Source organism: Corylus avellana, chromosome ca7 (assembly GCF_901000735.1).
Source record: "Corylus avellana chromosome ca7, CavTom2PMs-1.0".
In the NCBI taxonomy this organism is placed as follows: Eukaryota; Viridiplantae; Streptophyta; class Magnoliopsida; order Fagales; family Betulaceae; genus Corylus; species Corylus avellana.
Window position 1 is genome coordinate 29,935,664 of NC_081547.1, and position 23,460 is coordinate 29,959,123.

The following is a 23,460-nucleotide window of genomic DNA, read 5'->3' on the forward strand; positions in this document are numbered from 1 at the left end:
GGATAAAAACTTACTATTGGGTCAGAGCAACATCCAAATTTGGCTTGCAAATGGATTGTTCAAAAGTAAGTTGCATGAGAGGGAGAGTCTGAGACCAACAAATTGAAGTAGCACCAGATCTTATAAACCAAAATTGATTACACGTTCGTTTTCCTTTTATACACATGCTTTACTTAAATACAACGTTGCTCTAAAGCAAAGACGACTATAACAATGCTCCTATCTCCAATCTCATCCAGGTTTTCCCAAATCAGCAATGACAAAGCTTCCATAATTTACAGGGCCTGAATAATCATGATCGCTTGTAAGAAATACTAACAATACAAGTACAAACAAGAACCCTCTTCCTCTATAGAGTTACAACATACTTCAATCGTGGGATATTGGTAACCAAGTATATTTTACAGAACATTTCCATTTGGTATGCTGCAACTCTAGAGCCAGTTTGGTGCTATCTTGCTTGACATTGGCTTCATGGATGGGTCATCTGAAACCTTGGCGAGTGAGCGATACTGCAATTTTACACTTTCTGCATTGTCCAGTGTCTTGACTACGTACCTACATATGAGTAGTGCATCAGTAATAAAAGCAAACTCAATTTTTATTATTTTAGATTCAACCGAACAATTCAAGACAAGTAGTATTATAGTAAATGCTCATTACTACACCAGATAGCTTAACCAAGAGAATCTGGCTCTTTCTGATGTCTCATCCCCCATGATTCTTTTTATCCTGCTTTTTGTTTTCTATTCTAACTTAGAATCAAATCTATCAATTTACTTGAAATGATGCTTATTGGTCCGTTCCCAAAACTGTTTTCTGATCTAAGCTACTGAAAGTTCAATTGTCACTATAACTTCATCCGCACAGGTATAGAGAAAAATATCTGCTGCAATGCATCAGGTCAGAGAAAAAAATAAAAAATAAAAAGTTTTGATCTCAACCAAATTCATCTTCAACATCAATGCCTATACCACGCCACTACAAGGTTCTAACTAGCACTGCTGTATACCAACTCAAAATTCTTCCAGCATTCAAAGAATGCATTTAAGAATGGGTACCCGCTACACTAATTCATCCTATATGACCATCCAAGTACATTATGAAGATTCAAACTCTCAGCTTAGCAATGTATCAGTCCCAACTATTTGGCACCAATACAGAATTCTTTCTTCTTCTTCAGCTCTATATAGAGCCATAATCTCCATTAGATCTTTAGGGCCTGTTTGGGATTGTATTTGAGGGACCTAAAAGTGCTTTTAACACTCAAAAAGTCCGTTTGAAGAAAAAAGTACTCGTTTCGTAAAAAAATTAAAAGCGCTTTTAAGGGTCCAAAAAGTCTAAAAATGGCCAAAAAACACTTTTGGCAAAAGCTTAAAAATGAAACTTTTGCTCAAAAGCTCTTTTTGACTGAAAATCTCTATTTCTCAAACGCAATTCCAAACAGGCTCTTAGTGTTGAAATTCAGACAATGTATATCAAGATTGGTGTCTTAACTAATATTCAAACCTTAAACTCTGTAGACAAGGGAAGGGGAATATGAGTAGAAAAATGTCTAACCATCCATTTAAGCATTGTGTTGTTACAATAGCCTCACGTCCAACAAAGCGCTGTGGTGTCCTCTTGTTCCCCTGATCCATTTTCCCTCCAATTATTAGTTTCAAGAAACTACTAAACAAGAATTACAAGAAAACCTTGGGCCTTTGTTTTCCATAAAAAATAACCTTTATAATGACCCGGTCTGTCACTGCAAATGGAAACTGAACGCCTCTACCCCTAGAAGGATCCATGAGAGCTGAATCGCCAAAACCACCCTTGTCCTACAAGAAACAAAATAGATATTTGAAAGGAACTTTCAAGGAAAATGTAATGACATTTGCAAGCAGCCAGGCTGTCCATTCTCAAGCCAGACTGGCTGAAAAATTAATACCATAATGGACAAAAAATTATGACAGAACATGCCACACAAGAGAATGTTGAAAGACAGCAATAGGGTGCAAAGCTGCATGGTTAAAAGAAAGGTCAGCCAGATCAAACTACACAAAGTTAAAACTTGGCAATCTATCATATTCATTTCCACCTATCCAACAAGCACAACAGGGGAAACAACAGGAGAGCTGCATAATGTCAAAAGGACAGCATTAGGGTGCAAGGAGGCACTGTAGGACAGGCCCGCCCAGATCAAATTGCAGAAGTATAAAAAAGAAAACTAGACTATAAGTTTTACACATTTCCTTTTGGAAAACAAGGAAATTTGACCACATATAGGCTGTTCTCTCTCTCTCTCTCTCTCTCTCTCTCTCAACCACAGACATTTACCACATGTAATGCCTTTTTGAAACTAAGAAGTTTGAGACATAAAAAAGAATAACCTAGTAAAACATTTCTCGTCTTTTGGATGAGCAATAAGGGCATTTTGCCACATATACCCCGCCCCTGTGGCCTTTTCTCTCTCTCTCTCTCTAAAGATTCACCATTTCTAATGACTATGAAACTTGCAATTTTACAAAATTTGAGGCATAACAAGACTAACCTGGTCAAACCTTTCTCTCCTTCTTTTGGATGAGCGATAAAGCAGTAATTCTTCTTCCCGGCGGAATGCTTGTACAGCAGCTCGCAATGCTGAACATATAAAGCCAACCCAAAAAATACAAAAACAAAGAAAAGAAAATAATCAGACTTAAGTAACATACTAACATTCTAAACATGACTTCAATACTCCTTTTATATCTTTGGTTTCAGCTGTAACTGTTACTGATCCAATTCCCAATTCTTGCAACCCTAAGAATTGTAAGCTCGTCACTATCATTAAGAAATTTTAACCACTTCAAAAAAACAATAATGCTGGTCTCTCTCCACCCCCCCCTAAAAAAAATTAATTAAAAAAAAGCAAAAATAATAGATTTTAGTTCTCGGCTCTGAAGTTTACGATCCTTTTCTTTTCTTTTTTCCTTTTTAGTTTCATCATATATCGTCTCTCTCAGAGCAGACATTTACATTGTAAATCCCTCCAAAAACACCAAATAAAAGTGTCTGGCATGGCACCCTTGGAACCGCAAACTATAAGAAGTAGATTGCAATAATCTTTTATGTCAGAATCTAGACTTACAGAGATTTGGAGCTATTGAGTCTTCCGAAATTGACTGAGAACAAGTGTAGCAAGATTTCTGAAGATGCATCATAAGATTTAATCAAAATACTATTTGATGACCACAATTCGAAGAAATGTCTAGTATTACACTGATCCAAAAAAATTTCCAACCAAGGAAACTAGATGCCCATAATTAATTAATTCACAAAAATCATATATGAAACAGCAAGCGAAAAAAGGATGCTCGAGTATTGTAGATACGTTTATTACTCAATATTGTAACACCATAAGAAAATGCACCGAGAAAACACAGCTCAAAGATCAGGATGCACAGGAGTTGCCAAAGGAAGTGCCTGTATTGGATCATAAAATGAGTATGTTGCACATTTTCACAGTATACTATGAGGAAGCAAGGCTTTTCAATATATTTGCTCACGTGCAGACCACACCTCACTAATTTTGCAAAAACAAATGATGATTACCAAGATAACCACAAAACACTGATGGCGTGCAGGCACACTCATATCAGTGGCAAATTTCAAAGCCCCAAAACTACCATTCTGTTGTGACTTCAATTTATCTACACTTATATGTGATTAAAAGTATTGTGAATGTCGAATTTTACCCAGCACCAGAAATTTTGTATAACTTTCAATAATGTTCAGAAATAACCATATTAAGAGGAATTTCCTGTGAACTCACCATTCTAGTAACATGCTGTATTCCACCACCACCGAAGGAGTGTCCACAAGGTAATATCATCGCATCATCCATGAGAGCTCCCCTGAATAATGAAAAAAAAGAAAGAAAGTATGATTGAAGTATTAAATACCATTATAATCATGAACAGGCCAAAAGACACATTCACAAGAGAAAAAAAAAATTGTGCACAACGTGCCCGCACACATGCACACACATAAGAACATACCTACATTCACATGTGTATTTAAAACCAGATCATATTCTTATAGAAGAGCTAACAAAATGTTTTTTATTTTCTTTTTGTTGTTAACCAATAAAGTAAGAAAGAGAGCTGCAACAAAAAGCAGCTTAAGATCAAATAAACAAACGTACGTAACGGGGTCGGAGAGAATCGCCCTGAGTGAGTCTCCAGACTCACTTGAAACGGAAACATCCTTTCTCCCACTAAACCCGCAGCCGTTGTCCACAACTGCTACGACATCCTTGTGCCCAGAAGCAGAAGCAGCAAGACCAGAAGACCCGTCCAAATACTGAGAGTAATACAAATCCCCATCAGGTTCCGCAATTGTGACCGCATTTTGGTAACCCCCGACTCTGAGCCTTCCCTGCTGCTGTTGTTGATGATGATGATGATGATTATGACTGTCACTCGTCACGTCGTTCACAGATTGACCCACGTTCCCATCCTTCCCTACCAACAACTCTCTACTACTACTCGACCCTACTACCAAATCCAATTACAATATTAAAAAAGAAGAACTAAAAATCCCGAATTTGGAAAGTAAAAAAGGATTGGGAATTTCACAGAGATCTCACCAAATGTGGAATGGTGGTGCTTCGCTTTCCCATTTCCCATTCTGTCGGTACCACCATTGTCAGCAGTGGCATTGGTACTTCTATCAATCTTATTGCCAGTGTTAGTGTCGTCGTTGTTGTTGCTATCATCAACACCAACACCAACACCAACACCATTGACAAGTCGTTCGACTTCACCGTCGTCGACCTCCTCGTCGTCTTCGTCACCATCGTCTTCGTCGTCGGAATCGTCGGGGCTGGGCGTGGCAGCACCTCCATCGTCGTTCCAGTGGGTGCGGCGGAAGTGGGGCCCTTGGGGGGGCGTGAAGAAGAGCTTGTCGTCGATGAAGCCCGTGAGCTCTCGCGTGGTCTTTGGGCGCTGTGGGGCGGAGCAATTGAAGCGCAGGGGCATGGCTTCGTCTTGGAAGAGCAGGTGGTTGGAGTGGGAGTGTGAGTGGGAGTGGGAGTGGGAGTGGGAGGGTCCCATTCCCATTTCCTCCGACGACATTTTCAGTCCTCGCTGTGACGAAACCCTTTAATTTTGGGGATTTTGAATTGGAATTGAGCACTGGCTTTGGTTTGGGAATTTGGGTTCTAGGGCTTCGGGGTTGAGATGGGATTTGATTTTGTGTTACATCACTCTTCACTCAGATTACATGGATTCCACATCCACGGCATGCATGACACGAGGTGATGATGCCAAAATTTCTCTTTTGGATCGCCTTCCAATGTTTAATTAATTTTACACTATAATAAAAATTATATTAATTTTTTTAATTATTAATAAGATTTTCAGAAATAATTACTTACAAAATCCAAGTGATCCTACTTTCCACGCTTATTTTATATTAATTGATTTGATATATTTTAAGTAATTTTTTATAATTACAAATAAAATTAATAATTATTTAATTATTTTATCAATTATAAACTATTACGGTAATTTATAAAGAGTTTATTGTAGTAAAAGAGATTTTTTTTTTTTTTCCTTGTTCTTGAGTCGAGTCTGCTTCAAAATTGGGATTGGGCCTGTTTTTTCTCGAGTTTGTGCTGATATGGATTGTAGTGCAAGCAATGAAGAGCAAAGCCATTGGGCTGCTCTAATTCCATGAGGCCCAGCAAGCATGGACTCAATGGACCTAATTTATTTTATACGACTCCTTGGGTTTAGGGTTGCATAACTTAATTATAACACCCAATCTCACTATGTAACGTAAGCCCTTAGTAAGTTGTTTGTGTCAATCCCGGACCCAAAACACAAATGTGAATGCAATCTATCAAACTCATTGGGATGCTTATTGCTTAGGATTCGTTTGTTTTGTTTTGTGTTTAGTAGTTTTAAATCGTGAGGTTTTAAAAAATAGTTATTTTAAAACGGAGTTAATAACAACGTAATTTTTACAGTACAATTAATTATATGGTAAAAATTGTAGTCTAGCCTTTAAAATTACAGAATTTTACCTGTAATTGGAAAACGTTGCTTTTTTCACATTTTCAAATCGTCATTTTTTTAAATGCACACCCAAACGGAACGCTTTCTATAATTTTATTTAAAAATGTATTATAGCCAAAAAAAAAAATCACGGGGCTAACCAAATTTCATAAGTAAAATTGGTAAAGTAACAATGGATGGCGGTAAATTTGAGTGAATTTTACAATAATGAGGTGAAGTGAAGTCACAAAAGTGGGTAAATATTGGAATTTGGATGCTTTGTCGACCTTCCATGCACCAATCTATAACATCATATGCTCTCAGGACTCTCGGTTGGCTACGTGCTTAAGCAAAAGTTGAGAGAGGTATCATTTTGTCGCTCAATAAAGCAAACAACAGAAAATACAAATAAAAAGAAAAAGGAAAAGTTGTCAGTGCATATGCAACACTTTTTCTCTTCGTTTCGATAGTGCTTTGTGTCCTTTCTATTACTTTTTTCATCTCTAAAGAATGAATGAGACCCTTTAATTTGCTTTTTGTTTCAGTGCTGCTCTTTCAATATTCATATTGTGATGTTCAATCTCAACTCTCCACTCTCCAGTATTATGATATCACGCCATTTGTAAAACTTAAAAGAAAGAGACTGTAAAAACTATTTGCTTCGAACAAGCTAGTGGGCTCGATAGTCGACACATAATAATAAGAGATCATCATTCTAAGCAAATGGGTTCCCATGTGTGTGTATATATGTATATTGGAAAGAACAGATACTATTGTGAAGTGCTGAGGAATATTACAAAATAGTAGGTATATATCTTTCTGTCACTTAAATATTCATCGGTAAAAGAAAATTAAGATTATGAATGAACCATGTGCCAGTCGATGATGGCAAATTAAGCCAACATATAATTAAGGTTCCCTTGGGCCCAACACCATTAATATAACTTAAGAGCCAACAGCTGTACGGACAACTCATTGCTTGTAATCTATGCACATGGCTATAAGTATTTATATTCTTCGACTCCCCACTCCACATAAAGGGTGGTTTCTAAATTCTGATGCATTAAAGTTTAATTCAATAAGAAGAAAAAGGGTAACCTATATGAGTCTCCAATGGACCAATGGTGTCAAAGGAACAGGAAGACGTTTAAGTGAAAGACATTTGTATACACATGATTAAGGTTGTATTTAAGACACTTTAACACAAACAAAAGAGGGCAATTAAAGAAAGTTGAAAATGGAAGCTGAGGAGATGGGGTAACAAAATATAAAAAAGACTGCTTCTGTTCCGACAGCATCATAGTTTGCAATATTCTTTTCTCCACACTTTCACCATCGTTATCTTTGGGGGCATTGGCTCTTTATTCTTTACCCTACCTTTCTCTTTTCCCATCGTGGTTGTTCCCCCCTCGCCATTATTCTATTCAGTAGCTTAGATTTATTTGCTTGAAGTGGGTGCTAAGAATCTTGCAAGTCCTCAGGCTCTTAAGTCCCTTTTGACTCATAAAACTATATTCTAATACCTTCACCATTGATATCATTGGAAATACATGATTTTGATAGATGGGATGACCATTTTTTAATTTGGAGCCTGAAAGTCAGATTTGCCCTTAGTTATGAAGGAAGTTAGAGCATTTTGTTTGGCAAACCGAATGTTATTTTGGCTAATCGAAATGCTAAAATAGTAATAGAAAAAGATTTGACAATTTAAATAAATATTTGGTGAATTGCTACAGTAAGCACTATTCACTTACCCAATGTAAAAAAATCTATGAGAAAAAAGGTTTAAATTAAATGAAATAGTGAATGTAGATGACAAATATTTAGCTAAAGAATACTTTCTTTCTTTCATTTTTTTTTTTCATTTAAGCTATCAATTTTTTCAAGGCACTTATATCCTACTCAGCATTCTAATTGTTCACTTTTGGTTAGCCCAGTTTAGTTGAAATGGAGAACAATTTTACTAGGCAGGATCTTAAATCATATTTTTGACAGGAGAGGTTTAAAACATTGGTTTGTCCAATACATACCAAAAACACTGCCAGAGTACAAGCATTATATTGCTCCTGACTAGGAAAGCTCATCTTCCTAGTAATAACTGTCACATCCTTGTCTGAACCAATTGGAGCTCCACTAAGTGAGAAATCTACCAAAAAGGTATAGTGGATAGGGTTGGCTGGAAAAAGGAAATACTGGGAAGAATGTATTAGCTGCCTAATACTGTGAAATTGAGTAGAAAAATTACAGCCCCACTCCTAGGGCTTCCTTACTGATAGTATCAAAGCCACAAGATTGAATAAGATAAAGATTAGTAACATGGTAACAATCTTCATTAGGGGAACCAAATCGGTACCCGGTGAAAAGGAATCCGGTAGCGTGGCTATTACATAGAGCAGAAATACAAACATAAACGGGAAACAAGCATGAAAAAACTGCAACAACAAAAAGAAAAAAAAGGAAAAGTGTTCCAACTATCAAATTTTTCTTCTCCCTAATAAAAACCGGATTCTTCTTCGCCGGACAACCCATCTTCAATCCCTTCTTCCAATCTCTGATAATATTAGCTAAACTCATTCCAACTCCTCTTGGCCTTCTGAAGGGCATCTGATAAGCTCCAATATATTAACTACTTCACCCATGTCAGGCCGGTTTGATGGCACTTGTGATGTGCATATCAAGCCTAACTTCATTACGGGAATTGCCTCCTCAGCTGGGAACTTACCCTGCAGCCTCCCATCAACACATTCCTCCACCCTGCCTTCTTCCAGTGCTCCCCTGACCATGTCACAAAGCACCACAACATCATCTTCCATGTACTCCACAGGCCTCTTCCCAGTAACCACCTCCAGAACTAAAACCCCAAACCCATACACATCGCACTTCTCAGTTATTTTTACTGTTCTACAGGCAAACTCAGGTGCCATGTACCCTAGAGCACTCTGAATCTTGCTGCTTAAAACATAACGATCAAGCATAGGCAACAATCTTGCTAGGCCAAAATCTCCCACTTTAGGTTCACCTGTGCTGTCAATCAGGACATTGCTTGATTTTATATTGTAATGAATGATGTTCGATTGGTGCAAGTAAGCCAAGCTTTTTGCTGTCCCAAGTATTATACTGAATCTCTCATTCCATGAGAGGAAGTTTCCACCTAATCCTTCATGGAGATGTTTATACAAACTACCACCAGAGACAAATTCATAAATGAGGAGCTGTAACGATGGAGTCCAGTAATAACCTTCAAGTGCCACAAGATTAGGGTGCCCGACTTTCCCCAATTTCTTGACTTCTCTTTCAAAATCATCTTGAGACTTCACAAGACTTGAGACAGTGAGCTTCTTGATCGCAACTGGGTGTCCATCTCGAAGGACAGTCCGGTAGACTGCTCCAAACCCACCACGGCCAAGCTCACAATCCTTGTTGAGCAAAGCATGCGCTCCCGTGCTGAAGTCAGGGTCACCGGAAAACATGACAAGCTTGCCAGAATTGGCATCTGTAGTAGGGGAATGGCTGAAGTCATCCCCAGCAGATAATGCGAGGGCAGCTGCAGATCTAGACGTGGATGACCTAACACGAAGATTAAGTACGGTGATGGAAATAACACCAACGACAATGACTGCAGCAGCTCCAATGGCGATGAGTGCAGAAATGCTGAGGATAATTCTTTTGTGACCAAGGTTTGGGGGTAATGAACCAGAAGTGGTGTCAGAAGAGGAGTTAGGATTGAGGACAATGGGTTTCGGAAGGACCGTGGGGCAAGAACTATTGGCTGCAGAACCACAAAGAGATGGATTTCCACTGACAGAGGAGGGGGAGATGGTATTAAAAAAGCCACCAGCAGGTAGTTCACCCTGGAGATTATTGTGAGAAATATTGAAGGACAGAAGGTGGGCAAGATTGGCCAATTGCTTGGGTAGGTTTCCAGAAAGGTTGTTAAAAGACAAGTCCACATTTTGTAGGTTGGTAAGTTGGGCTATTGCTGCAGGTATAAGGCCACTCAGTCTGTTATGAGATACAATCCTGCAAGATCAAACCAAAACAAAAGTACTTAGACAAGAAATTAAAAACCTGTTAAATCGATAGAAGCTAACCACGAAGAAGTAGCAAGTGCCTAAATCAGCCAAAAATGGAAGAAACTTGGAAGTTCATTTTTGTTTCCAGAGAAAGAGAACTATTATGCTACTTGATAACATCATACAATCATATAAATATAGTATTATCACAATCCTTTTCAAGGGAAACGGCCATCAAAATCAGGACACCATAAAGGTTCTTCACATCCCAAATAGTGTTAAACAACAAAATAAATGAACAGAACAAGAAAAAGAAGACGAGGGGAATCAATTTGTTTGCAGGCTAGAAATCATGAGAGAGCTAGTTCAGCTATTGCTGAAAACCCCACTTTTCACCGCAAAAAGGTTATTGAGTCTATGATATGGCGAATGCAATTGCAACTTCCATCTAAGAATAGTTGGACACAAAGCTAAATTCTTTGTCAAGCTGCAATTCGACAACCATGGTCCATGTGAGAACCTCAGATTACCCACTTAAAGTACAAGGAGAAGCAAGAAATCATAAATGAAACATAAGCGATTGCAAAGAGAACTTACAAATTTGATAGAGAAGAACAGTTCTCAAGTGAAGATGGAATCGTCCCTGAAAGGAAGTTCTTCGCCAGTTTCAGTTCATTCAAAGATATAACTCCTCCAATTTCCAGAGGGATGCTTCCATTCAGCCGATTCTCGCTCAAATCAAGACTATCCAGGACCTTCAACTCTCCAATTGTCGCTGGAATAGGACCAATGAGAAAGTTCCTTGACAGATTCAAGATATGCAAGCTGCTCAAAACCCCAATTGAAGATGCAATTTCCCCAGAAAAAGCATTATGGGACAAATCCAAGATTTCAAGTTTCTCAAATGAGCTCTCCTTTAACGAAGAAAAAGGGTTATTCATGTTTTCACTCGGTTTATTCTCCAAGAGCGAAGCTTCTTGTAATCCCGATTTGAAAATCCACGCAGGAAGATCACCCTCCAATGAATTCTGGCTAAGATCTAATACCACAAGGTTTGCAAAATTAACCATAGACTCGGGCAAAGTTCCCGTAAATCCATTAGCAGAAAGATTCAAAACCTTCAGCCACTGGAGATTTCCTATTGAGCTTGGAACTTGACCAGAAAATCTATTGGCCGAAAGGTCCAAACTTTCAAGGCTTTTCATTTCGCCAATACTGCCCGGAACCTCACCAGCAAATGAGTTCTTGCGCAGATTAAGATAGTTACACAATGAAAGCTGCCCCAATGTCCCTGGAAAATTCCCAGAAAGCAAATTTTCGCTAAGATCAATGGACCTCAACAGCAAACAACTCCCAATGCCATCTGGGACCTTCCCAGAAAACCCATTCTTGCCCAAGTTAATCGCTCTCAAATTATTCATACCTTTAATCCCCTCTGGAATCTCACCCTCCAGCGAATTATCCGACACATCAAGGGATCTAAGCCCATTCATAGACCAAATCCCGAGTGGGAACGAGCCCGAAAACCGATTAGACGACAAGTTAATCGAAGCAAGAGTAGAGCATGAGCTCAAACTATCCGGTATCTTCCCCGAGAACTTGTTCTTGGCCAAGGAGATGACTCTCAGAGACCCACATTGTCGAAAGAAATCCTCTGGTATAGCTCCTGATAGACCGTTCTTGCTCAAATCGAGCTCTCGAAGGTTGTCGACCCGAGCAATGTTGGGGCTTATGGTTCCGGTGAGATTGTTCTTCGCCAAGGATAACTTACGGAGATATTGCAGCTGGAGAAGGCCTCGGCCTATCCGGCCCGAAAGAGAGAAGCCATCTAGGTTGAGCTCGGAGACCCTGTTGGATTTGGGGCTGCATTTGACACCAACCCAGCTACAAGGATTATCGTCGTCTTCATTCCAAGATACAAGCTTTCCCTTTGGATCTTGGATATCCACCTTGAACACAATCAGCCCCAACACGTCGTCGCTCAGAGACGGATTCAGGGATCTCACAAAAACTGGGACTGTAGCAGCCAGAAGCAACGCAAGCAAACTGATTAGCTGCCTTTTCATTTTTAAGAAAGCTCGCATTGTCTGCTACTTCAACAAAGTAAAAGACCCAATAAAGCCATGTGAAGCTAGTGCCGACCCAGAAAATACTGACGCAGAAGAGGCGGAAATCACGAATACTGAGCTTTCAAAAGAGAAGCTTGATACCAAAAGTACAGCAATAAACGGCCAACTTTCTCCAACGGCTAGATTTGGAGCTTCTGGAAAGCAAGAAGGGTCAAACAGAAACCACGAGATACCTGAAAAGAAGTGGCTTTGGCAAAATGGGAAATCCCTATGACGCAAAAAAAGAAGAAGCTAGAAAATGATAAATAAGGTTGTTTAAAGGTAAATTGTACAAAAACCTTAGAAATTGCTTCGCAAAGCTGAGGTTTTCAGCTTAGAAAAAGAAAAATCAATCAGAGAGGTAGAAAAGCAGGACAAAGAGACTACGAGAGGTTTCGATCTGAGGACCGCAAAATGCAGAGCAGGGCACTCAAAAGTCTCGCCAAAGAATCCAACGGTTCGCCGGAAAGTCCGCCGTGGATTTCACTAAACAAGAAGCTGCTTCGCCGAGAGCTAGGGTTCGGGGAAGACTCACCAGTAACTTCGCCGGCGAAATTTGAACCACCGAACGGTTACCTGAGGTTCGAGAGAGAGAGAGAGAGAAAGAGAAAGGTCTGTTCGTGTGTGTGTGTCAGTGTGAGCACTGTGAGAGAGAGAGAGAGAGAGAGGGGGAATTAATTCTAGTTTTTATTAACGGCAAAAGCGGACCAGGGGGTAGCTGGGCGGCTATTTATTAGATTGTAGACACGTGGCATGATCTGTGCAGTGGAACTGATTCCTACGTGGCGTACACGTAGTCGTTATCAGTAAAGTTCTTTTGACGTGGATGGCACAAGTGGCAAAATCTTTCAACGTTGCGCTTTTGGTAATGTAATATGTGACTGCCCATCTAACTTTGGTATCGCCCCCGCATTTCACTGGATATTGCCGTTATGACATTCAGCTAAAATAACCTTAAAAGTCGTTACTTTGTTCTTGCTTGATCAATTTTTTCTAAGTCTTTAGTAGTCTTTACGTGTTTGTTACATGTTCGAGGGCAATTGTATGTGTACGTACGTATAAGCGCTTCTGTTATGCGTATAGTAGCAACAATTTGACAGACAATTGTGAGAAGTTTTTTAAATTAATCGGTTCATTTATCTGAGCAAATATTAGGACATAAAATTATAAAAGAAGCATTGATGGGAGGAAATGAAAACTAGGGACAACTTAGTAATCAAGGGAAACATAGACATGAATGGAATTTGGTAAGAGTGTCTAAGGCTTAGGTTGAGTGACAAGTTTGACAATTCCAGCTTAACTAACCACCATAGCTTAAATTTACGATAAAGCATGTGATGTGGATGAATGGGTGGGTAGGAGGGAAATGGCAGGTTTGAGTAAATTAGGGAAAAGGGAAGGGCAACGAGAGTACTGAAGGAAGTTGGGTGGACAGTGGATAAAGAAAAAAAGAGGAAAAGTAATAAAGGAAGTAGGTGGGCAAGGGTAATGGTAGGTGGGGTAATAAGTCATAAAAAGAAAGCAGCAGCGGAAGGTGGTGGTGGGGGGGTGTGGTGCAGAATGCAGAATGCAGACTGCAGAGGTGTGAGTGAGTACTGTGCACGACTGAACCCTTTTGCTTTTAGGCTTTTCTTCAATGAATTCTATTCAACATAAAAAAAAAAAATTAAATAAAAAGGGTCCCGGCCATTTCCTCCGCAACTCTCGCCCATTCACTTATGGTTTCTTAAATGCAGCTGTCCAGCCTATTCTGGTTTAATTGCATCCTTAAAAGAGACCTCCAAATATTACTCCATGTTTGACTCAAACAGTCTTCCTAATGTCACGTAGTTTATCATGATTTTACCTATTTTTAAAAGATATTGTAATACAACAAAATACACACATTCTTTCTTTTTTCTTTTTTTTATTAACAACAGTTACGTATAATGTCATACTCATACACATTACACATGCAAGAGAAGGTCAAATATCTGTGTCAGTGGTTTTAATTTGATTTGATATGAGCAACGGTTTCTATCAAATATCTGAAATTTAATTTATGACAAATTAATTAAGGACTTAAAATTATATATAAATGTTACTCGATCGGTTTAGTTATGACAGGAAAAAGCCAAATATTGATAAATAAACAATAAAGTTGTTGGCTTCTTCTCAAGCTCATCTGATGTTCCACTGCCTCTCATCATCTATCTCAGTTCTCAGCCACCCTCTTTGAGGCGCAGAGCCCGTAAAAATTAGGGCAGCAATTCTTCTTTGTCTTTACGCATGTTGGTATATGGCTTGACATTTTGCTACACCTTTGGAACTTACCACACAACCACGGGAATCATCCTTTCTGTATTACACATTTTTTGAACCCTCCAGTTGCCGCTGCCACCGCAGGCACCCTACCCTACTATTAGCCGCACATGGCTTCACACAATTTTTGACTTCAATGGGTTGAACTAATGTTGACTGACATAATTTTGGAATTTGGTTTAAAGTTTAGAAAGATTTTAAAAGATTTAATCTTGATCGTCGCTTAAATTACAACAAATGAGCACGTAATTTTGTATATTAATCCAAATTCACGGATACAAATTGTAACCGTTGATGTACCAAAAAGAGACGCCCTTCAAAAAAAAACCAAAATAAATTGTAGAGCAGTGTGCAAAATGAAAGTCAACATATACGAGTACTGTTCTCAAGTAAAGGTGAGGGGGTCAAAGTTGAGAGGGTAATAATAAATTACCGTAATTAAACAAGAGGGGTTGCGACTTCCAAAGAAAAACATAAAAGAAAGGGAAAGGGAATCCCTGCCAGCTGCGACTATTGGCTCTGATTTTCTAATTTTTTTAAAAATTATTTTATTTTTATGGAGTGATGTACTGCTGTTGCTCTCCACTCCCAAGGTAGGAAAAGTTCAGACAGTAAAACGACACGGCCTTCATGCGTGCTTTGTTTTTACTTGCTTGTTTTTTTTGTTTTTTTTTTACCTCAATTCTTTTTATTTGCGCGCGCTCCAGCATTGGTCAATCGTCAGCGTGCACAGTGCCAGCAGTTTTCCCGGCAAAACATCGGCTATATGGAATTAACAAAAGGATCGAGGACAATTCCGTGACCCGTGGGTCATCACATCACATGGACTTCACCGGCTAAATGTTCTTTTGGTCCGTTTTCAATAGAGATTGAGCTGGCTTGTGCCCAGCTCATTCAAGCCCAAATGATGGATACTGTTCTTTCGGAACTCTTATTAAACGCAGCTCTTCGAGGCCCATTACGGGAGCTGGGATACGCCAGGCCCATCACTCAAACACGCGTACGGCACATGCAAAAGCCCTAATCAAAATTTTCAGCGTCAGGACTCGGGGGGTTTGTCTTTGCGAGAGAGAAGTGGAAGGAGAATCACTGAACACGAGGGAGAGAGAGAGAGAGAGAGAGAGGAGATGGCAGCGAATGGAAGCACGGGTCTCAGTAGAGAGCAAAAGATAGTGTCAGCTCTCTGTAAACACCTCTCTTTAGATCCTGTAAGCCACACCTCACTTTTCCATTTCCTTTTCACTAATTTTTATTTGATACTCTTTGTTTTACGCTCTGAGGTTCTTGATGCACAAACTCAGTTTTATTGGAATATTACATTTTTCTTGTTGCTTTGTCGTTTTTTTTTATTGAATTTTTGTGGGGGCTTGATGGGTTTTATTTCAATCACTTAAACATTGGAGTCTGAGTTTGTATATTGAAATTTCGAGAAAATTGGTCCTTCAGCAGTGGTTTTGGTAGATGCTTGGCATTGAAATGGAGTGTTCATGTGGTGTGGTAATGTGTTTGGTGTTTTGACACTTTCTTCTCATTACCAAGCATATTCCTTTTCCCTTATTTGCATTCCTTCTGCATGTGTTTTCACTGGCGTATCATGTCATCTCGATTGGTGAAAAGCTACTGAATTTATGTATGTGTAGTTTGGAAAATATATTTTCATACATGACTATACATTGTCAAGGATGATACTAAATTGGCTTATAATATTCACGTTTTGGAATTATGAAAATATCCTAAATTTGAAATTGATTTATACAGAAAATCTTTTTGGGTGATGTCGTGGAGAATGATATCAAGAGCTTGTACTCAAACATCCGGAAGTCATCTGGGGCCCCTTTGGATGACAACGATGAGGTAAAGTATGCAGTTTGCCACCTTGACTGATGTTACTAAAATCAGATATATTGGGTTGTTAGATGCCTGTATTGATTGCTTATGTAAGTAACTTCCAAATTATAGCAAATAACTTATGAATAAAATGAAGAAAAGTTACTTAATGGAGTTTGAACACCTATTAGTGTATTAGTGTTGCTTTTTCCTGGATTTTTTATTACTAAACCTTTTTTTTCAATCTCAAAAAACTGAAAATTTGGTTGTAGGTGACGAAGTGGATAACATTTGCAGAGAGTTTTCCTCTGGATTCTAAGTCATGCTCTGGAGCTCTCAATGAATTAAATGGCGTCTTGTCTCAGAAGTCTGTGCTTTTGGGGAATGGACTAAAATCCTCTGCAGCTGATATTATCGTGTTTTCAGTCCTACATCCTTTGCTGGTATGAAATTTGACCCTCCATTTGGTTCACATTCTACAAGCGAAAATGAAGTGAAGAAAGAAGAAAAACGGAAAAATTGGAAATTTTTTATTATTTTTCACTCCTTAATTATAAAAGGAAAAGTATTGAGAAAATGAAGAGAAGAAAAATGAAGTTTTATATCTTCTCCTCCCCATACCCAACTTTGTCTCCAAATATTACCACTTTTGGAAAGAAATTTTGGTGGGCATGAGAATAAAAGTTTGACATGTTTCATTACTCTTTTTCTTGCTCTCCCTCTTGACAAACAAAATATGTTTTTTTTTTTTTTTGACAAACCAAATATTAGAAGGCATATTATAATCAAAACATTTTCTCTAGGAGTGAATCAAATGTGGTATAAATTTTTTTCTTCAAATTAACCTTTGCATTTATTATTCTTCTCTGTGTAGATATTTTTTCTCCTTTAATTAATATTTGGGCCTTTACATTTCTTCTGAGTTTCTGAAATATTATTTGCACAACAACAATTTTTGGGCCCGTTAATCAAGCATACCTACCTTTCATGTCTATTTTGTTCAAATTGTGTTGCATGAAAACCTAAAACCTTTTTTTTTTTTCTTTTCTGTTTATATATTTCCTACAATTGTGTAATGGTGAATTGAATTATTTACAACTTCTTTGAGAATACAACACTATTAAAATTGCTGTTCTTTTAAAAATTTTAAATCAAGAGGTTTTGTTGTGATGCCAATCACCCCATACTTATGGGGCTTGGAGGTGCCCTATGGCTCAAAGGCCTTTGGTCTTACAGAGTTGAAATTCTTATGATTTCTGTGTGGTTCTTTATTGCCAGATTGGCCTTCCAAATGAAGACAAGGAAAAGTTACCACATGTGATGAGATGGATGGATTACATCCAGGTAGGACCACATCCAGATTAGTTTCTGCTATTTTAATTAGTCAATGTTTTTGATTCTGTGCTGGTAAAGAAAAATGTATGGGTACCAAATGTTCTCACTAGATGCAGACATATTATCTACTTGGTTTGGCACTGGTTTTGTCCATGTATCTTTTTGAATCTATTTCAAATATTTGTCACACTTGGTGCTTGTATGAAACAGTTTGATGAGTAAGAAATTTTGTTGATTACATAAATGATTGGGAGTATCAAAAGGTGTTGATGAAGTCGGGATTCATCATCCACTAACCTGTACTCTATGCAAACATTTGGGATGCGTCTCATTCATTTGAGTTCTACATATGCATTTGACAAATTTGGGTACATCTCATCAAAAGAGCAGTTACCTATTGTGGGCCTCATTTTGTGATTCAGAAAGAAAAGAAACAAAACTGAAGATTCAGAACATTGAAACAAACAGAAAAAGATGCTAACCTGAAGATTATGTTTCCTCTAATTTTATGAGATTAGTATTGATCTTCTATCCATTATGTACCCTGTGAGTTGTACTAATAAATCCCTGTCTGCTCAGATATCAAAAGTATTGGCCTAGATCAATCCAAAAGATTTACTATCGCCAGAGGCCAGAGTCTACCAAGTCTAATTGTGGTCTGGTCATCTGCATTCATTGACCACCATTGTTGAATCTTGCTAGGAAAAGAAAAAAAGTATTTACCCTGCATTTGACTTTCGCACGGTAGATACTTTCTGCAATACAGGGAGGAAAAAAATTTTCTGGTATAAGCATTATTCCGAAACACCGACTCCAAACTTTTAGGAATTGTAAAAATTCTTCTCTGTCAAGACATGCTGGTTATGCTTTTTTATATACATAGGCAAAGTGTGGTTGATGAGGTACAATTCTGCGATATGGACATGTAAGTTGTGACTTGTGACAAGACGTTGGGATCATATTTTAAAATGTTAAGCCTATATTTACTTTAGATTATTTACTTATCAAAAAAAAAAATTTACTTTAGATTATTTACTTATCAAAAAAAAAAAAAATTACTTTAGATTGCTCTTGCCTTATTCCAGCTATATGTGCATCAGAATCCTGCTCTCCCATTTGTGCCCTTACCTTCTAAGCAGACTTGTTTATATGTTCTTGTATTCTTTTCTGTGTATATTTGAATAACAAGTGCTCATAAAATTACTGCCATTCATTTTAACAGAGCAAAGAGGATTTTGGGGAATTATTTGAGAAGATATTGCTCAAGAAGGCTAAATTTGAGCCACAAGTGAGTAATTTTTCCAATTTACTTCCGTGTATGGTATATATGGGTTAATACAGTATAGATGCACTGCTGCATCATATCCTTTCAAAATCTTTGCATCTATTCCTGGGCAGGGAAGGTATGGATGCCCTCAGGAAAAAAAAAAAAGTGTTGCATACCAATTCCCTTCAATTTCTCTGCAGAATTCCTTAAGTGCCTGTAAAACGTTGATAGAGGTTGAGTTTCTCTTATATTCTTTGTTGATTTTAGTTGGAAGGAGCAAAAATTACAGCGAAGGTGGTAGATTCAGATATAAAAAAGACATCTCAAAATACCAAAAATGCGGATAAGTCGGAGGCGAACCTGAATCCAAAGAAAAGTGATGCCGAGGTACTCCTTCTGAAATTGACCTTGATATATTGGTTTTCACATGGTTCCATTTATGTGTCTAGTGTAGGCTTATGTGGTTAGATTTTGAGAATTGTATCTATGCCTTATGTTTTTACTTTTTAGATTTCCATCTTCGTAAAATTCTTGCATTCTGACACTGTTAATTTGAATTTCAAGAAAAAGGTCACGGGGGATAAAGAATCTACCCAGGAGAAGAAAAAGGCATCCGTAACAGAAGTAGTTGAGAAAGACAAAGAAGTTAGTGTCAGTTTGCTCAATATACAGGTTGGTCTTATTCGCAAAGCATGGAAGCATCCATCTGCTGATAGGTACGGGAATGAACCCTTCTCCCTCTCTTCAAAGCCTATGGCTATTGTTCATTGGATAACATCTGAATTGCTTGCAACCCATTGAAGTAGTCTGAAGTTGTAGTGTCTAATTTTGCAATGACTGTAGGATATTAATTATTGATTAAGCATTCCTTTTTAATTCATGGCGCAGTTTACTTGTCGAGGAAATAGACATTGGAGATGCGAAGCTGCGTCAGGTTGTCAGTGGTTTGGCCAAGTACTGTAGTCCAGATGAGTTAACGGTAATAATTACTACATCTGTTAGTGAGATATAATCAGTTACAAGAATTTTTGCTTACCTGTGCTCTCCTTTAGTTTCATGATCGTTGGATTCCTATTTTAATTATTGGCATTTCAGATTTATTGGATTATTGAAACCTGAACATTTCTTTCTCTTGGCTTTTTTCCTATTTGCATCTGCTATGCAGAATCGGCGCATCGTATTGATTACAAATGTAAAACCTGGAAAGCTACGAGATGTGATGTCAGAAGGGCTGGTACATTTTTTTCCCTTCTATGAGTTCATCAATGAAGCACTTTATGTTCTGCATAGCATAGAACACAGTAAAATACATTTAAGTGTTCAGGGCAGGGTGCTTGAGGAATTATGGTACTTGCAAGATTTCACGATGGTTGATCCTACAAAGGATATACTTTCCCTTCTTTTTTGCACCTCTTGATAATCTTACATGCATACGTAGAAGCACACAAATCTGCACTAATTCATTTTGGCTTATTTGAAAAGAAAAAAAAAAAAGATTGAAAGTTTGTGTTGTTAAATCACTTTACTAGTGGCAGTTTCAATCTCAACATTCTATGTCTGCAGCAGAGTTGGACTTTATAAGATGTTTTTCCATTAAGCAACACATTTAACTCATGTAATAAATGTCCCCCTATGCTGAAAAAAAGGGAAGTTAGAAAAGAAATTAACTTTTTCCCTGCTTGATTTTCTTTATTACATTGCATTTGACGTCAGTTCATGAAATTCTTGTAGCAGCTGATCTATGTCACAAGATGTACAAAATATTCTTTTCCGAAAGTCTGGCCACTTTATTCTTTGAAGTGAAACATTTAAAGTGTCTACTCTAAAAAAATTTGCTATTTCTTCACCATATTCTTCTGAGTTACTCCTTTTGAAGACGGATTAGGGGACTGATGTTGATGTGCACACATGTAAATCAATTTTTCCAGGTGCTATGTGCTTCTAATGAAGATCGTACCATCGTAGAGCCTTTGCTCCCTCCTGAAGGGGCCAAAGTTGGGGAGTGTGTTTTATTTGCTGGGTAAGCTTGTGAAAATCATGTTGAAATGTAATCATTCATATATCACCCGTATAATTTAGACTACCAGTAGTTTTGTGAGCATTGTTAATGTATTCATTCCTAGGAAGATAGGCTGTTCGACCTTTAATGGAGAAAATAAAAGATCACAATTTGCTATTCCATGTTAGGGTACTTTCCATTTTACAGCTGTGTTAGCTGCGAGTAAACCTGTTCAGTCTTCACTTTCTAATGGTTTAACATTATTTTTTATCTTTCCCACAATATAGTTGATCAAAATTTACAATCATTTGTAGTGACCACAGAATGAAGCACACGTTTGTCTTACAATTTTTTTTCATAATTAAGGTGTATCTTACCCCTTGGTGTTTTTTGTCTAGGATTGATGGAAAGCCAGAAGACGTCCTGAACCCAAAAAAGAAACAGTTGGAAAAGATAACACCGGTATGTATATCTTTTGCATCTTCTTCGTCTTAGTGCAGTAACCTTCACCGCATACCAATCTGTTAACGCAGATTATTCAATGACATCCGCATCTTGAATTCAATACAAAAGAGGATAACTGTTTAGCCACCTATTAGATTAGTTGGGGTGGCTTAGTTTTTCAGTTTATCCTATCAGTCATACTCCCTTCACTTGTCATTATTGGCCTGTTTTATGAGTGATGAGTCATTGATATCATAATATTTGCTATTTCCATTAATTTCAATTGTTATTTGGACTTGGACATACTATTTTCTATATTTAAATTCTTAAAGGGGTGGGGGTGTTCCATTATCACCTATACCCCTTTAATAATGCTTTTCTTACTATCTATGAATGAATGCTTTCAAATATAGAGAAGTAATGGTAGTGTTTCACGGCTGCAGAATCTTTTCACTGACGACAAGGGTGTGGCCACGTTCAAGGGAATACCATTTATGACATCTGCTGGACCGTGTACCTCATCCATTCCCAAGGCTACCATCAAATAGTGAAGATGCTTTTTCATTTTTCATAGTTGAGCACCAAGTTTTTGCTCAAATGCTACTTCCGCCTTTTATACCAAGGTAGAGAGTGAGGTTGTGGTGCGTGTATAACTTGCCAATCAAAAAAAATCTCTACTTGATAAGAAGATACATTACTTGAAATGGATGAGAGCAGCTTTCGATTCATTTTTTTTTTTTTAAAGCTTTTAACACGAGATCTATTATCATTTTTTGGGTGTATGCACTGATCATTGGGAAAGTTCTTAACTAGGAGTGACAATTTGAGTATGTGAGGCATGAATATAAGATTATATAGGTTAATCTTAACTCGACTCATTTAATTAAACGAGATATGTCCTTTAACACTTATCCTTTAATATTGTGTTGGATTCGCGTCAAATTTACTGATTGTATGAAAAATTGTCAACTATAAATGTTATGTGTCGGATTTGGATTGTGTTAGTAGTCAAATTTTTTACAACCCTACTCTTAGGCTTTGCTGCCTAAATGATTTTTTTATTTCATATTGTTTTCGGAATTAGGCCAAAAAAAAAAAAAAAAAAAAAAAAAGTTGTTGTTTTGTGGGATGTCCTGGTTTTAGTTCTCCAAGACATTGAGTGGGGATATATGTAATTTCAAGGCTGTTGCAACAGAAAATCTTTTTTGCTCTTATTGCTTTTAAGTGGTGAGATATGTTGCCAGCTACGATAATGTACCATCAGATCGTTATTTGTTATGGCTGTTGTCCTCTATCCACCTAGTCGTATATGAAAAAGTGGCGGAAGGCACAGCAATCTCGACATGTGAAAGTTTTTGTCTTATTCTGAAAATAGAAATCGTCTTATTCTGAAAAGATTCGGAGTCGTATCATCAAATCTTCCCTTCTTCACAAACACTACTCCTTCATCGATCATCTTGTTGACGTCTGAGACTGCCAAGTGCCATGTGGGTAACCATACGCGCCTCTGTTTTATCTGCCGGGGTAAAAACCTCTCTTTTTTAAAATATGGATTCATTTTACAGAAAAAAAGAAAAGAAAAAAAGATTTAGATCCTACAGCAATTTGATGTATGGATTGCTAACAATTCAGGAGATAATTTGAAAAAATTTCTATAAGATTTGTCTTACACTTTTGGCAAGAGATTATAGGAGATTCTGATCTTCATTTGCATTGGACTTTGTCAGTCAGAAAATGTATAGAAAGTTGCATTGATTAAGGAAATTGCTTCATATTAGCATTTTTTTTTTTTTTCAATTCTCAGAAGAAGAAGAAGAAGAATAAAAAATATGAATATCTCAGAAAGATGTTCCGTTGAACTGTAGCCGGATTGGGGATGTGATATCTCAGAAAGATGCAGGCGCAGATACTGCTTGAAAAGGGACCTGGTGGGAAGAAGAAAACCGAGAATCAAAGTGGGAGATACCCCAAAAAGATCACGTAATATCTGTGACTGATATGATCTCTGTATATAGCATCTGATTCTCTCTCTCTCTCTCTCTTCCGAATCAACTTAATTTTCTTCTGCATTTACTCTCTCTCTCTCTATATATATATATACGACGGGGATCCTATGTTCATATGTGTCATGTGAGTTTGTTTATGT

The 23,460-nt window shown here is 37.7% G+C and overlaps 3 protein-coding genes across 4 annotated transcripts; 1 reads left to right on the top strand and 2 right to left on the bottom strand.

Moving 5' to 3' along the window:
- Positions 1 to 100: 100 nt before the first annotated feature.
- Positions 101 to 5,260, bottom strand: LOC132188234 (U-box domain-containing protein 62-like). Of its 2 annotated transcripts, none has more exons than XM_059602646.1 (8): positions 4,610 to 5,260; positions 4,166 to 4,517; positions 3,794 to 3,875; positions 3,110 to 3,167; positions 2,534 to 2,622; positions 1,725 to 1,820; positions 1,561 to 1,631; positions 101 to 558 (listed from the first exon to the last, which is right to left on the bottom strand). In XM_059602646.1, the coding sequence occupies exons 1-8, from the start codon at positions 5,094 to 5,096 to the stop codon at positions 435 to 437; spliced, it is 1,359 nt and encodes a 452-aa protein (XP_059458629.1). In that variant the 5' UTR covers positions 5,097 to 5,260; the 3' UTR covers positions 101 to 434. The 2 variants fall into 2 exon arrangements, with proteins under 2 accessions (XP_059458629.1, XP_059458630.1); XM_059602647.1 differs by having other exon boundaries at positions 4,166 to 4,514; positions 4,610 to 5,259.
- A 3,066-nt stretch (positions 5,261 to 8,326) lies between these two features.
- On the bottom strand, positions 8,327 to 12,802 carry LOC132186407 (probable LRR receptor-like serine/threonine-protein kinase IRK). The gene is made up of 2 exons (XM_059600372.1): positions 10,631 to 12,802; positions 8,327 to 10,040 (listed from the first exon to the last, which is right to left on the bottom strand). The coding sequence occupies exons 1-2, from the start codon at positions 12,115 to 12,117 to the stop codon at positions 8,591 to 8,593; spliced, it is 2,937 nt and encodes a 978-aa protein (XP_059456355.1). The 5' UTR covers positions 12,118 to 12,802; the 3' UTR covers positions 8,327 to 8,590.
- Positions 12,803 to 15,497: 2,695 nt separating this feature from the next.
- Positions 15,498 to 22,042, top strand: LOC132186410 (tRNA-aminoacylation cofactor arc1). The gene is made up of 12 exons (XM_059600377.1): positions 15,498 to 15,650; positions 16,201 to 16,296; positions 16,542 to 16,712; positions 17,548 to 17,613; positions 18,827 to 18,892; positions 19,139 to 19,258; positions 19,436 to 19,587; positions 19,760 to 19,850; positions 20,037 to 20,105; positions 20,800 to 20,891; positions 21,269 to 21,332; positions 21,758 to 22,042. Exons 1-12 carry the CDS (start codon positions 15,570 to 15,572, stop codon positions 21,860 to 21,862), a joined length of 1,173 nt encoding a protein of 390 aa, XP_059456360.1. The 5' UTR covers positions 15,498 to 15,569; the 3' UTR covers positions 21,863 to 22,042.
- The last annotated feature ends 1,418 nt before the right edge of the window (positions 22,043 to 23,460 follow it).